Source organism: Trichosurus vulpecula, chromosome 4 (genome assembly GCF_011100635.1).
Source record: "Trichosurus vulpecula isolate mTriVul1 chromosome 4, mTriVul1.pri, whole genome shotgun sequence".
In the NCBI taxonomy this organism is placed as follows: domain Eukaryota; kingdom Metazoa; phylum Chordata; class Mammalia; order Diprotodontia; family Phalangeridae; genus Trichosurus; species Trichosurus vulpecula.
Window position 1 is genome coordinate 422782308 of NC_050576.1, and position 17154 is coordinate 422799461.

The following is a 17154-nucleotide window of genomic DNA, read 5'->3' on the forward strand; positions in this document are numbered from 1 at the left end:
CAGACCGGAAGAATAAGCAAAAAATGATAAAGTTAATGTGTGTCCTCTGAACTCTATCATCAGTGGTCAGGCCTGGGAGTGATTCTGTTATGTCATGATGATCTTACAACAAAAATGGGAAGACAGGATAAGAGGAATTCACTCGTAGGAAAAGAATGGAAAGAAAATGAAAAAGGAAATTATCTCACATAATGAGGGTGCACAAGGAGACATCTATACAAACAAGGAAAAGGGGCATTAGTCTTAAGCACAACAAACTAAGAAGTGACAAAAATGGCAATTTGAGTAGTACTCCCAAACTGGGGACTAGATGAACAAGCTGTGGTATATGATGGATGCTCTCTAAGAAATAATGGAGATGCCTCAGAGAAACCTGAGAAGACTTCGATAAAATAACTCAGAGTGAAATGAACAGAACCAGGAAAACAATTTATATAATGACACGATGACAACAATTTGGTGAAAACAAACAACTCTGGAAGAATTAGGAACTGTTAGCAATGTAATGACCAGCCACAAGTTCAGAGGACTAATAATAAAACATTCTACCCACTTCCTGATAGAGAGACAAAGGACTTAGTATAGAAGACATGATTTTTTTTTACACATGGCTATGTAGAGATTTGTTTGGCTTGACTATATGTGTGTGTATGCATGTATGTGTACGTATATATGTAAATCTGTGTGTATAGGTATATGTATATATGTGTATATGTCTGTGTACATATATTTGCAATAGGTTATGTTTTTCTTTAGTTATCAGTGAGGGGGTAAGACAAGAGTTTGGGGTAGAAGGGCAAGAAGGCAGATTTTTGCTGCTTAAAAAAAATTTTTTTAAAGAAAGAATCACAGGATTTTGATTTACCACTTATCCACTAATTCATTCAGAATCTGAGACTGGATGTTTCCAATACAGTATTGTTTCCAACCCTATAATTTTGCTGCTATCCCATCAGTTTTGTTCACATTTTACAAAATCTTATAGCCCCAGAGAGGACATACCTATTTAATAAGGTTTTTATTAATACTAAAGGCAAGAAAAAGATTGTATTGTAGGTTCTTCTCAAATATACATACTACATCAGGCTTCTCTTTTAACAAGTAAATATATTTACTATTACTCTAAGCACACATGAAGTGTGCACATTTGAAATAATGTTTAGTCATATTCATCTCAAATAATTTATTCTTCCAACCTCTCTGTTAAGATTATTTTGTAATCAAATGCATCTCACTGTAGCCAAGATTTTCAGACATGTGGGCATTTATAAGGCACTCTAAATGAGAAGCATTTTTCCAAATAACCTTCTATCAAGAAAAAGGTGTAATTAGGGAAACCAAGTCTTTGGTTTAAGAAATTCTCATACTCTAAACCACAAATGACTTCAGTTATTTTATCTACTTTAGAGAAACAAACAGGAAAGAGAAGTGATTGATATTCTTGGTGGTTATTTCTTGTTTCATTCTAAGATTTTTGCTTTATTGGAGCTCGTTTGGACTAAGCCTAGCACTTGGGTAACAAATTTTCTCCACATGAAGCTTAGCTTTCTTAAATGTTTTAAAGTTCTTAACTTCTCTCTTCTTAGTAATTGTTTGCACATTTAAGTAGGCAACATTTCACATATGGCTCTCCTTTACATCATTCCCCAACTAGAGATAAGCATACACTTTCCCAATAAATTATTCTATCTTGGTTCTATTCCTTCAACTATCTCTAGATTCTATTTCTTTTCCAGCAATGAAGTTCAAACTGAACATGCTATTTCGGCTATACCTACATAATATTCATTGAAAAACTTTCCTTTTTCAATCATTAACTACTCGCTAAATATACATTATAACACTGACCATTTCTACGGTGACACAACACTGGAAGTATGAATCCAATTTTGCTGCCCACTCACCATTACTTGTGTTTCTCCTCCGCCCACCCTCTATCCTTCCTACTTGTTCCCAAGGTCCTTTTTGTATTACTGCTGTACAGGTTTCTCCTACTTAAAATTCTGGATTTCTGATTAATTTGCATATATGTTTCAAATAAACTAGTAGTTTTTTTTCCTAAGTAAATTTTTATTTCGATTCTTATGTTATTATTTTTAAACTTTTTGGTATTCATGACATTTTCTACATTTACATTATATCATTTCTTTATTCCTCTGTTCCCCATTAACAAAGATGTTAAATCTTAGTGTACTTAAAAGTGATCTCTAGACATCTCTCACCAAATCGTTACATTCCCATCTATGATTGCCCATGGGTATTATAACTTCTTAACAAGATATTTCACTTCAACAGTGTGAAAACAGAAAACAGCAGACCTCAGACTGCCTTTTAAATGTTCCATGTTCTCTTCTATCCAAGATAAATCTTAAGAGTTTGAAATGCATGTAAAAACATAAATGAAGGAAGCAAACTTAGGATATCACAGATTTGTCAAAAGGTATTAATATAGAATATATACAACATACACAAATAGAAATATATCCAGAAAAGGAAAACAAGAATGAAAGCTCATGATTTATTAAGGCTTTGTAAATGTCAATGCTTTACAGTAACTGGGTATTCTATTTAAAATATTATTATATTATAAATATATATATATATCACATTTTAGTTATTTTATCTATAAGGAAACAAAACATCATTAAATATTATGCATACATTTTAAAACACGTAATGTGTATATGTTATTAGCATTTTAGATAACTGACAAAAATTAAAACAAAATAATTTGCTACTAATTTATACTCACAGAAAGCTAATCAAAAGATACTATGATTTGGACTGTATCTATATCTGTCATGTATAATCACTGTTAAATCAAGCTCTCTCTACTGAAGTACATATGTAGACGCATGCATGTGTATACAAAACGGCAACTTCTTTGTAAGTCACAAATATTTCTTATTTTGAAGCGCTCATGGGAAACTCACACCTGCCACCTTTAAAACTTTCTCATTAGAGGCTTCACTGAAATCTCAAGAGTGCTGTAATTAGTTTCTTTATCAAACAAACAAAAATACTGAATGAATGTTGTGGAATATATTTGCCTAGATAGCACCCTGAATATGATCTATAAATCTATTAATCTGATTGATGGATGTCTCAAAATCTAGTCAAATTATGCCAAGTACTTACTGAGGTTATAGTAAATTTTATTCCTTTTTTCCATTCCATTTTTACCTGGCAGATGCAACAATTAAAATGTAACACTGCCCTACAAAAAGGTAGGTATCAATGTAGCAGTTCTGTCTTCAGAAGGGCTGACATGTGTAGATCTAATTTGCAAACTACTCAAACTAACCTGAAGACCTTTTTTGTCTACCTTTTCCCCTTCCCCAATAAAAACAAAAGGTATTAATCACCAGATTTCAAAGACTGATGCTATTCGCTCCGTTTTGCACTCTCACTAAGGCACAGCTCCATGAATAACTTTCAAGTCTTACTATTTCTCGGAGTGGACAGAATCTTGCAACCTCCCTTCAACATCCCTCCTCCCCTTAATCTTTGCAAAGACTTATAGAGAATGGCTGAAAGAAAACATCATTGATTAAAACAAAAGTTGGGTCTTTTTCTAAGAAAAATGGGAACAAAGTGGACATATTAAAGACAAGTCATGATTCACAGCCTGCACTGTGCTTTGTCCCTTATCCCTTAACTCAATGAACTCTTTAGTTTGACTGTTGGATAAGAAAAGACTAAACCACTGAATTTCTCCTAGCAACCAATGTCAGTCAAGGAAAAAGGCGTGTCTGCTCCAAGAGAGAATGGAAAAATTGGGGGTCATACAAAGGAAACATGTGTTCTTTTGCATCTGACTCCAAATTGATTATTTGTCAAGGAAAAAAGGGCCCAATGTTAAACAAGTATGCTTCATGTATATGTTAACAGTCTATAATCCCTAATATTGGTTTGTCAACTTTGATATTTTGGTTTTCACAGCTATTCCAATCTTAAACACAGACCATTTTTCCCCAATATTTTTCAGTTTCTTACTTTCCTGAGTCTCTCTCAATTTCGTTATGCCTCAGTTTCCTCAATTGTAAAATAAAAGGTTTGGATTAGATAACTTCCAACTTTAGATCAAAGATTCTATGATCCTTGCACTCATCCCACTCCATTTTCAATTTCAAAGTTTGGAGCTAGTCAGATTCTGCATTTTGTATGTTATCCTTTCATGAGTCATATTCCAAAGTCTGGGAATTTTATCCTTTTGAAAGCTAAACTGAAAAAGAAGTTACTTATATCATCTTAAGTGTACTCCAGGTTTAGCTGGTTATGAAGATCAAAATAAGCTCATAGAAGGAAAAGCTAAACAAATTTGTTGTTCAGACTTTCACAAAGACATATCTATTTGCTGGCTCAAAAATTTTTGTTGATCGTTTCCTAAAAGCTATCCTATGAACATTACAGTTTTAAAAGCAAATAAATATAATGACAAAGAGTAAATACTTACATGTGTCTCTGTTTCATAAAAATTACATTTCATAAAAATAGAAGTTATTTAATTGTGACAAGTGGGAGGGCAACTCAAGAAATTCATTCCTTTTCTACAGTCATGTGTATGCAAAAAATAGCCACGTGCTCAAATACTGTCCCTACATGTTGTACATATGATTTTTTTCTCTTTCAGAATTATTTTATATAGACGCTCAACTAATAAAGACTGAACTGAAACACTCAAAAAATATTTAACCACAAAATCATACACATATATTTTTCAGAGTCAACACACATCAAAGTTTTTCATAAGTCTTTCATGAAGATATTACACAGTTCTAACTATAAAATGAAGTTCTTCAAAAACCACATTGAATGATACCCTGAAGATGTTTGATATGCTATCAAAATACTTTTTTATTCCTTAATTCTTGTCATTTTCATAACAATTTTTTACAATAGTTCTGGGACTCATGTCCAATTTACATGAGAAAAATGCCAGTGGATATAGTAGCTATCTGACATCACCTTTTTAAAATGTTACAGTCTTTCTACTCAGTTTCTTCAAGAATCAATGCCCATGATTAACAGAAACAAACTTTAGAGATTTCTATATTTAACAACTTGCTGCTAATCATTTCCATTTTTGTGGGAGGTTTTTTATTTCCAGAAAGTTCTGATTCACGACAGAAATATTATTAAAAAACTGTACTTGTGTTATTAATGCAGATATATTTGAGTGCACATGAACAAACTGTGTATAAATCAAGAGTAAAAGAAGACTCTCTGAAACTGGGAGTTCCTTTCTGTCTCCTAGAGAAAATGTTGCATTTCAATAAGCCCAGTCAGAATCGGACAGCCATTCTTCAGGGTAGACAATCTATTGCATTTTATTGCTATTTATGGACCACACTGTAGACTGCTAGATTTATCCTGGGTTGGTCAGCATTTAGCGCTACTCTGAAAATTATGTTGTGTGACTGTTATAATTGAGAGTAAGAAATTGAGAGCAGGCTTCCGGGTCAGCATGATATGGATTCGAGTCCCACCTCTGACACATATTAGTCATGTGATCCTGGACAAGTCACTGAACGCCAGATGGTACCAATGTGCACTGGTTCACAAAGTGCCTCACAGGGAATTCCCTATAATGACTGAATCACTGATTGGATCAGCAAGGGGAGGGGGGAAAAGGAGGTCTTGTTTATGGGGGATGATTACTTAATTCTATTTCGGGGAATGGTTACTCTTTGGTAATAAACATTTATGATTATAACTGTGTGAAAACCTTATGCTAAAGAAATATCCTTGGCATAACTTTTTTTCTAAAATAAGTAAAAGTCCTTTCTACTTTCATCACTTTTATACATTTTTAAATTATTACAAACAAGGCAAAAGTTTTAGACAAACCACTAAAAAAATGAACCTAGTTTAAAACAGGTATTCTGATTTCAACTTGAAAATTGGGTCATTAAACACCTTGAATTCCATTGTCAAGCTTACTTCCCAAAATCCTAGAAGCACAAGTTGGCAATGAGGTCCCGCATGAACCAGAACCAAAGAGAAGAAAAAAAGAATTGTTCTCTAAACCTTCACGAACCAGAACTTTTGTGTTGCATAAGGTTGTAGTTACAATGGCAATAAAACAGTCACTCCAGGCTGTAACCCAGCGGAGCAATTCTGCCCAGGCCTGTTGTTTTTTCAGCATTAAATTTTAAAATATTCCATTTATCCTATAAAGAAAACAAAAGCACAGTTGATTATTAATTAATGAAAATGGGCTCAGGTCACATATTAATGTTATGCAGCCCACACCATGGGTTTAGTATATGCAGATTCCCAAAAGACTCTAACTGCTCCCAAACTACGTTTATAGTTTTATGGACTTTCTCGAATACCAACATTTTTCTCCCCTATATTTTACCAGGAAAAACAAAAGATACGGCAAGGTGGGAAATTTAAAATGATGGATGTATTTTAGGAAACTCACCTCCTGCTGTTCTCAAATCTCAAAATACCACACTGACTTAAGATTTTTTACATTCTAGGAAAGTCAAAAAAACCCAAAGATTATTTGTTCCTTCCCTTAAAAATTCATCACAAACAAATAACAAATCAGACAAGATCGTGAAAATATAAATAGCTCAGACGTATAATATAGAGAGAAGCTGAACCAAAGTAAAGAAATATTTATTAGCTCAAGAGTGGCTACAGGTTAATGAAAATACTTTCTTCTTTATAATCCATAAAGTCTACTAAAGAGCCACAGTACTGCAGACATAGACAACATAGTACTGTAGCATACCTACGACAGCACTATGTATACCACATAGAGCATGTAATATAGTTATCTATGCTATGCTATGTGGAGTATATACATATATACGATGTGTGCCACATGGTGTGTGTATGAACTATATATACCACATGATAGATGTATATACACACATAGCACATGCCATACTTTATAGTACATATGGTATACACGGTGCTATATATGTATATGCTATAGTACATACTATTATACTATATACCGCGCTCTAGTACATCTACTATGCTGAGTACGATATACAGTCCTAACGCGCATCTACGCTATAGGACCACAATGTATACGTATACAATTCTATACTATTATAGCAGACTTCATACATTCTAAAGGAGAAGGCATTTATTTTCACGTAGTATTATATAGAGTAGTATAGTATATACTATAGTATATACTGCTCTGCCAGTAGGAACTATTTTTTAATTTTAAGTTTAAAACAATCAGGTTTGTCTGAGCGCGCTTCAATGGCTAATACAACACGTTATTTGTAACACGTCTCACATTCAATCCTTCTTATCATGACACCACTAATTTGGGAACCACAGTCATCCCGCAGTCAGCATCTGAAGCATGGGTCATACAGATGATAACACGATTACCACAGTTGCAAATGCGCAGTAACAGATGTGTCGCTTCAAGAATCAACAGAAATTCCGCATCAGTAACATTAAGAATTCCTCGCGCTGAAACACCAATTGGCAAGCCGTGTTCTGCACAGAACGAAGGCCATGGCAGAAGCAAGAACAAGCTCCCTCGCCCGGCATTCAGCGCCTCAACAGCTTCAGCCTTCCTTTCCAGTCTCCTCTTCTACACTTCTCGCGGGTCGCCCCCTCACTCGCTTGCTCACTTCTGCTTTACAGAATCCCTTGTTTCTCTCAGAATTGCTCAAGCACAGCAGGAAGCTTTTCCTCATACTCTGGCACTTGTGCCCTAACTCCCCAAATTATCCCCCCCGACATTAAATAATAGTAGAGACAGCGCTAAAAATCGGCTCTTCCCATTACAGTGTTCTTCGACGGTACCAAGCTATTTGTTGCTCGTTCTTCGATACCTAGAACAATGGGTTTATACAGAATCACATCATCTTTCAGAGCTGGAAGGAATCTTAGAGATGATCCGGTCCAACCCGTACCCAAGACTATGTCTGACAAGCGGTTATCCAGCCTCTGACTGAACACTGCCGTGAGAGGGAACCTGCCACCTCCCAAGGCGGCTCATTCCACCTTTGGACTTTTATATTTAGGAGATTTTTCCTCATATCAAGCCAAAAATGGTCTCTTTGCAACTTCTACGCACTGTTCCTGGCTCTGTCCTTTAAAGTCAAACAGCTGAGTTCTTTTTCCAGATGCCATTCCTCATTATACACTCGGAGACAGGTATCAGATTCCTGGAACCAGACTAAATATTTGCATTTCCTTCAGCTGATTCATATGACACTAACTCAAGGCTTTCCTTCATCCAGAGTATCTACTCTTCGGCTTATCGACATTTTTCCTAAACTGCAATTCTGAAACTTGAACACAAAACTCCAGATATAGTCTGACTGAGAAAGAATCAGTTGGACTATTAGTACTTAATTCCTTGAAGGTATGCTTCTCAAAACAGCCCCACAACACCCTAGGATGTTGGGCTACCACATTATATTTAGCCAAGGAACCACTAAGAACACTAGTTGTTTTCTGGCAAACCACTTATCAGACCATACCTTCCCCATCTGGTACCAAGTTTTCAGGCAAATCACTATCTACTCCCCATCTTGTACAAAGTTACTTTTTTTAAAAAATAAAATTAAGTAAATTAAATTAAAATTCCTATTAGATTTCATCTTAGTAGATTCAACACAGTATTCTAGTTTGTTGAGATTCTTTTGACCCTGACTCTGTTTATTCATTGTGTTGTCATCCTTCCCAGTTTTATGTGATGTGAAAACCTAATGATTATGCTTCTTATTCCTTTATCCAAATCATTGATCAAAATGTTAAGCAGCACAGAGCCAAAAACAGACCACTGGAGACACTCCACTGGAGACCTCCTGCCAAGTTGAGATTAAACCATTAAGGACTACTCTTTAAATATTTCAACCAGTCTCAAATTCATGAAATTATATTATCATCTAGTCATCTATTTCCATATTTTCCAACAAAAATATGGGCCATTTTATCAAATACTTCACTAATGTCTAGGCAAACTACAACTACAACATTCTCCTGATCCTCCAGTTTAGTGACACTGTCAAAAAAAGAAATAAGGTTAATCTCATGGGACATGCTGCTAATGAAGCCATTCTGGCTTTCTAATCATTGCTTCTTTTTTCCATATGTTTTTACTATCCATCTCTGGGCTAATTTGTTCTAGAATTTCCCAAGGAAACAAAATAAAGCCAAGCTCATTGACCTGTTTTTTGCACTTTCTTTTTCCCCTTTTTTGAAAAATAGGACTATTTTTTCCCTTTTGTAGCAACATTCTATGCTATGTTAGCAGACGGAAAAAAGGCATTTCAAGTCAATATGGTACCAACTGGCAGGTGGAAAACTGAATCTTGAAAGCATCAGGAAAGTCACTTATTTCAAGAGAGTCATATCTGACTGACTACTTGCACCAAGTGGTAGCTGTCTGGAGGAGTGTGATTGGTAGGGAAGAATGAAACAATACCCATAACTATGATCCAAAGGATACGATATAAGTTATCATCACCTTTTTAGAGGAGGGGAAAATTTATTGTCTGCAATGAAGACATTTGTCTCATATATAGATTCTTTATCTTATGAGCATAATTCATTAGGTAGAAAGGGTCTATTCCTTTGACCACAGTGAGGCAGGCCATGAAGGAAGCTCAGTACCTCTTCTCGGACGCATCTTCCTATTGGTACCACAAACTGAAGACTCATCTTTTTTGATTCCATCGCTTTGGCACTTTGATGTATTTGTGAGCTCACAGATGAGCTCTTCTTCAAATGACATAGATCACAATCCACTGACTCATGTTCATTCATTATGGCGCTAGTCCTTGCGTTCCTATCAGACTGTCTGCCATTCTGGCAGCCTCCTTGTAGTTTTCTTGACATTATGTGGATAATGCTAAAGCTTTTGAAATCATGGAATCACGTGAAAAAGGCTCCCTTCAATCTAATTTTTAAAGTTTATAGCCATGACACCAACTGGAATTACAAGTTGCTTCTGCCCTCTACCTTTAACCTGGGAGTAAGGTGCAGAATATTAAACAAGGAATAGGCCAGCAAAGGTTAGGGAACGTTCTCCAGGTTATACCAATTCTAGGTACTACTCAGCTAATCTGTTCTCCCAAGGGTCTTCTGACCTGGAAGCCAAACTATGGAATCTCCTGGAAATAGCGTGAATTCTCCATATGAAGATAAAATGGCTACCATAGCGGTTTGTGAGTCAACCAAAGAGCGCTTAAGGTTATAATAGGTATAAGGCACTGTGTTAAGTGCTGGGAAGAGAAAAGCCAAAATCATGATCCCTGCCCTCAACGAGCTCACTCCCATTGTAATGGAGGAGGACAGGTCAAACTTGAGCTTTAAATAAAGAAGAGTCTAAGACCTCCAAGAAACACCTGGAAAAGTAAAGAACACTCAGAGTATATCTCAGCCATGACAAAGTACCTCAAAAAAAGCTGCTTCTCTCTAAGCAGAGATGAAGGTGCCTTGAAGGAGTCCTGACTTTGATGACGATAGCGTCCCAGAAGGGGGATTCTAGAATAAGGAAGACTAAGAAGAAGTAAGGAAAATGTACATTTACTAAGAAATGCAAATAAGTGATTTTAGAATAACCAGAAAACCCAGAGGACTATGCCATGTTTTATTAGAAGCTAACAGCTTTCATTAGAAGCTAATAACTTAGAAGCTAAGTTTTCCAAATATTAATATTCTGCACTAGAATACTGAGACAGAATTTTGGAAAAGTGTACTGTACAACAAGATACAACAAGTGTATCTACAACCTTTCAGTATATAAGGGAACCCAGTAAGACAAACAGTTCATAAAGACAGATCTGCTGTTAATCAGTGGTTGCAATCTCTGCCATGTGGTCTGTGGACTGCACTTGAACAGTAGTCATGTTTGCAATATGAAAATACTTATCTTTTGAAAATCTAGAACAGATTCATTTATTCATAGTTATATATGATATCTTTCACTGTCTCATGAAAAATGTGTTATTATTTCCAGGAGCACATCTACTAACTGGGACCAGTAATGTAGGAGGTCTATGGGACTTTTTGACCCATTAAAAGGGCCAAAGACTGAAAATAATTAAGACCCACTGGACTAGTCCATCTGAATGTCTCCAGACAGGCATATGTTCAAGTCACCTTATAATAATAGTTCATTGCTTTACTAATTTATCAATTTTGGAGAACTAGCCTATTATTAGCCATCTCTCTCTCTCTCTCTCTCTCTCTTTGCAAAACGAAGAGGCTAATGTAGATATAAAAATGTGTAAACTCCAGTCTTTAAGCTCTCTAAAAAATGTCATTCCATAAATTCCCTTAATTTTCACAAAGTCACACCAGAATTCTCTGTGCCCATACTGGTAAGTATAGCAAAAGGTAACAAAGGGCTTCTAGGGAGATGAAATGTTGCTGAAACATTTGAGTGGCAAAGTCTAATTTGGATTTTTCCAAAGCTAAAGAATACACTCCTAAAGAAAGGATGCTTTAAAAAAAAACTCAAGAATGTACTAGATTTTACATTTCCAGTTATTTCTCCCAAATTTCTTCCCCTTTTCAAGTGTTACTCATGCTTCTGAAGACAAAACAACAAGGGTGTGGTAGAGGGGATAGAGAATGGAACATTAAATACATATGTATGTGTCCTACCTTGAAGGCTGACAAAATAACTAAGATGTACATATTTATATACTGTCCCACTTAAATAACAAGATATTTTAGGGTGAGGTCTATAATATTGCATAAATAGTATCCAGTTCACTATGGATATTCATATTTGAGATTATAAAATATTACACAATTAATTGCCTCAGGATTATAGTGAGCAGAGTTCCCATATTTGTAAGATAATTTTTTTAATTAAAAAAAATTTTGCCTAGTGCCTAAGAAATTCTTCTAGATTACAGGATCCTTCTCCATTTTGCAAATTTGGCCAACTTTTGCATATTCCATGTTAACTAAAGCTTAATCAAATACAACATATCTGAATGAGATCATTTCATTCTCTAAGAATAAATTTCAATTTTAGCTATTTGTAATTTGGATTTTATAATGAATAATATATGTTTTATAGTCAATAGCTAAAAGAAGCACCTTGGTTGGCAGGTCAGCAGGACAAGATGGAGAGCTTGCATTAGAGTCACGAAGTCCAGAATTCAAGTTCACCGCTGTCAAATTCTGGCTATGTGACCCTGGGCAAACTACTTAATCTTTCAGCGCCCCAGGCAACATTCTAAGATTATAAACTGCAAAACTTTCCAATGGCTGATCTGCACTGATAGAGGGAGTATTTCTTTACACCAATGAAATCAGAAGTCAGGAGCTAACTTAAAAAAATAAAATAAAATAAAAAAGACTGCCAAGGGGGGGAAGGGTGAGTGGGGGAAATAGGCATGATACCTTTCTACAGTAATCTAAGGAGAACTAAGTATATAGGTGAAATGTGTTTATGTTCTCAGTGAATTTATTGTAAAAGATAAGAAAAATATAGCCCCATTTAATAAATGTTCTGATCTTTTATAATAGTCATATTTATATGTTACAGATGACAGCATCCAGAAAACTGCAATGTTAACACAAATAATAAACTGTGGATATCTATATCAATTCTCGGTTTAAAAAAGGCTACAAAGTTCTATGCCTAGGTTAAAAAAAGAAAATGTGAGAAATATAAATTTAAAAAGATATTTTTATAAAATGGTAGTGCAAATCCTGCCCAGGTATTATTTTGTGAAGGGTTCATGTTCTACTTTCCCTCCAGAACAGCACCAAAAGTTGAAGGTGGAGTTTGGTTTTTTGCTTACTTCAGTTTTTCAAAGGAAAACCATGCTTGTTCACCTATTCTGAATAGATGAAAAGGGGATTCTGACAAATAATGTTTTCAGAAAAGCACATATCTTCTATAGTTTGGTGAAGCTCTACCATTGTCATACAATAAAAATGCACATATGAATAAGTGCCATAAAACTGCCATATAAATCTATGTATAGAATTTGTCACTGAATAAGATTAATCTTAGTATGTAACACCAACATGGCCGGTATATCTTTCAGAATGGTGGACATATCTCTAAATTTGAAATTCATAGAGAAAATGTATAAAAGATTATTCTTCAAATCAAGATAATAAAGGGAAAGGAATCACAGAATCTTTGGGCTAGCAGGAAAATTAGATCAACCTAATAAGGAAACTGAGATCCAAGGAGATGAAGAGCCAAAGCACCAATTTCCCCAGTCGAATCCTCTTCAGTGCCAAGACAATTTTATAATTCTTTGTTGAGCAACAAACCACCAAAAGCCATGGTTTTCAAGTCACTTACCCTTAGTTTGCCTATTTCCCTCTCTGGAGTTTTAGTTATAACTTCATCTTCTTAACTCAACCAATAGCATCATATTACCCCACAGTGACATGTATGCCAAGAGCCAGCATCAAACTTATGATGTGCCTAACCCGGCTATAAAAACTTTAATACACTTATTTGCTTTCTACACATTTGAACACTAAGGTTTTGAAAAGCATTTTGGCAAAGCACTTTAAAACCTCTTTCAGCTCCACAAATCAGGCAGATTTTCACTTTATTTCATTTTGAATCTGCTATATGGTAGTAGGCAGGAAAGGCATTTGTTATCTGATTCATCTGACCTCCTCCCTTGTCCTATAAATGCTAAATCAGAATTAAAGTTCTAGTTATGTTTCTCATGGAGAAAAAAAGAATAAATTATGTCTTGCTACTGTCGTTCCAACAAGCTAGCTAATTGCATTTGTTTCATATATCTCCAAACAGCCTGGTACATTAATTATATTCTGTAACACCAAGCTCTTCTGATTCACTCTGTCACTTCCACTGAACACTTTAATTGTATTCCTTCTAGTAACACACCGTTTGTCTTTTGTTTGTTTGTTTTAAACATACTGATAATTGTGCAGACAGTACAGTTTTCACATGCACATGTCTTGTATTTCTAACCATAAGCTCATAATTCATATGCAGCCTAAGTCCATTTTCCTAAAGTCTACATTAAATCCTTCTTGCTATGCTTACATAGCAATAAAAAAACCCACAGGATGAATCTCTACATTTCTTCATTTCAAACAAGGCAAACTTATTAAAGCATAACCTATGTGGAGTGGAGGAAACTTACATCACTCTAATTTTAAATGATCAGTTTCAAAACATTTCTGCCAAGAAGAGGAAAAAAACAGAAGCAAGGAGAGGCAACATGCATTGCCTCCCATCATAGCAGCAAAAGATGAGTTGCTCATGACTGCATACGTTCTACCATAAGTAAACTAATCTGTATCATCACTTCATGTTCATAGAGAGGCCTCTTTTGCTTCAAATACATAGGGTTCCCTCAAGTAGCAGCTTCCTGGAGCAAAGTTTGCTCCCACAGACATGCAAAAATGGCCAGTGTCCCAGATAGTGAATTAAGCCAGAATACAAAAGCTATTCCAAAGTTAAAATAGAAACTTAAAGGAGAATGACTATCAGGAGTTTGGAACTACTATGGGCACCAGAGACAGCTATTTTTCATGAATGTTAAAAATGATATAAAACATTACAATTCACATTATACAACATTGGTAATTCAAGATTTTAGCACAGCATGTCCTAATCCTCCCGTAGCTTCATCCTTTTTCACTAATAATAAATGCATAGCCTACCGGTTCTACTGTGTCAACATCAACTTATCATTAGTCCCTTCATTTCAAAGAGGCTCATATCCTATGAAAGCTGCTCAGAAAACCAAATCTGAACAAAAGACATAAAAACCGAAGCGACAATATTAGCTGCTTGACAGATTGACTCAATCTAAAGAGAGACACCTACAGCACCTGTTCAAAATCCCCATTGTCTTTGAACACTCCCAGCTAAGCTTTCGCTATTAGATAGTCTATTTTCCTGTTAGCCCACTGCCCTCCTGTTTCACAGACACTGAAGAAGACTCTCTCTCCTTACTTTGACAGTTTTCTCCATAAACTCTAAATTCTGAAAACTAATTTCATAGTGTATGTGCAAGACACAGGTGATACTGATCATCTAGATGTCTGCTCTTAAATTCCTAACTCATTTTTACCACCCTCCAGAACAGCAATTACCACATCTGATAAGCTGATTCTCTAAACAAAAGTTCAGCCACTAAATCACAGAATATAATGTTAAACAAAATGGTATCGAATCATATCTGAAAGATTTACTCTAACATTTCTTTTTTCTAACCACACTGACAAATTAGTATTTGCAGTCACTTTATCAATTTTTTGCAAACAGGAAAAAACCTTGTTGCAAACATACTTTCAACAGTTTCAGAAACAAAAGAAAAAACAAGCTCCCCTCATGCCCCCTCCCCAAAAACTCTTGTACCCATGCTTTAATTGAAACAAATCTATTTAAGATGCTCTTATGTTATTTTACATATGTCTCCCATTAGGCTCAAAGAAGAACTACTCCCCCAAAAAGGAATAAATTTTGATGGAGGATTTTAAACTTACCATAAACCTGAAAATATACAAATCCACAGAGGAGGAGTTGTGTAAACATTAGCAGACACATTCTGACATATTAAAAATGATCCAGATTGCTTAAAATACCAATCCCAGAAAGCAAAAGTAGAAAAATGAGTATCCTTTTCAAAAAGAGGTAGGTCTTAAGTTTAGACTTCCCTGGAAGCTAATTAAAGTAAAGGGCAAATCTCAAGATCAAAAGATGTTGGAAAGGTCTTGAATAGGGCACATGTAGATACATCCACATCAACAGCGAATTCCAAAGGCTGCTAGATTTCCACACTCTGCTTCCTAAATTCCCACAAATCCACCTCAGGTAGAGGAATTATCCAAGTGTGTCTAAAACGCAGTCCTTAGAATCCATTCAATCCAAAGCCAAGTTCTTTCTTCAGAAGCCAAGAAGAAAATGGAAGAAAGGGACCTAATTCCTAGAAATTGCTCCAAAAACTTCCCATCGCATTGCCGAAAAACCATGGGCTTGACTGCTTCTTTTCTTCCCACCCTCTTTTTCTCATCCACATTAGCTCCAGGTCCAATTTGGCTGTTGTGGTTTGATTTTGGATTTTGGTTTTGGTTTTGGTTTTTACTTAACTTCCATAATAAGAATGTGACAATGCAACATTTTTGCAGGCGGGCTTGACTTAGGGTTTGGTTTTTTTCCTATGCAACCTTTCTCCCACCGTTTGTTTTGCCCTTTTCCAAAAGAAAGTGAACAAGATTCAGAAGAAAAACCAAAAAAGAAACTGAGGTCTGTAACTCTCAATACAGCGCTGCTAGAGGGAGGCAGGAGAAAAGTAAGCGGCAAAGCTAGGGCTCCTGCAGGCTCTGCCCTGCCGCCGCTGCCTCTGCCTCTGCTGCTGCCGCCGCCGCCGCCTCCGCCGCCTCCGCTGCTGTGCAATTGTGAATGGGAAGTGCTCGCTGGAAGGAGCTAAACTGGCTGTGCGTGTGTGTGTCTGTGTGTGTGCGTGTCTGTGTGACCGCGCGCGCTAGCGCGCGCCTTGCAAGGAGATGGAGAGAGCCCAGGGCAGCACAGTCTGGTATCCGCCGCCGCCTTCGCTGCAGATCAGCCTGCAGGCCCCAGAGCTAGACGTCCTTCTCCCTTCGCAGCAGCCCTTGCTGCTGCTGTTGTTGCTGCTGCTGCTAGACCGGCTGGAGGAGGGAAAGGCGGGAGAGGAGACGAAGAAAGATAGCAGCTCGGAGTCGGGTGGGCCGGGGGAGAGGAGAAGATGAGGGCGTGGACTAAGCTCCTTCCACTTCCAGACTCCACCACACGCCCACTGCCTGCGATCTTGACTGGGGAGGGGGAGGGAAGAGAAGGGATGTGAGTGGATAAAGGGAAAGGGGAAAAAAATCTATTAGGCAGCTACGCGAGGGTGAAAACTGGCGGCGCAGACACTCCGTTCCTTCCTTCCCCGAGTCTCCTCCCCTCGCCAAACCTCGCCCCTCTCCTGTTGGGGAAAGGTGGGATGGACGTGACTGCTGCTCTCGGCTTCCCTTTAATGAGCAGGTAATTTTCTCGGTGAGTGGTTTCATGGAAGCCCTTCCTAATTATTCCTTCCCTCTCTACCTGCACGTTACACACACGCACACACACGCGTGCGACCTTCATCCCTAAATGAAATGGAGATCCAAAAGGGAAAACCAAAAACCTACCCTTCGTTTTTTAGTAAAACACCACCTCTCCCTTCCCCCATT

The 17154-nt window shown here is 36.7% G+C and overlaps 1 protein-coding gene across 1 annotated transcript in view; it reads right to left on the bottom strand.

Annotated features, from left to right (window-relative positions):
- LOC118847366 (roundabout homolog 2-like) overlaps positions 1–16145 on the bottom strand; it is a 76273-nt gene extending 60128 nt beyond the window's left edge. Inside the window, exon 1 of the mRNA XM_036755819.1 lies at positions 15448–16145. Within this exon, the coding sequence (XP_036611714.1) occupies positions 15448–15508 (61 nt within the window). The 5' untranslated portion in view covers positions 15509–16145. The remainder of the gene's footprint in view (positions 1–15447) is intronic.
- Positions 16146–17154: the final 1009 nt, after the last annotated feature.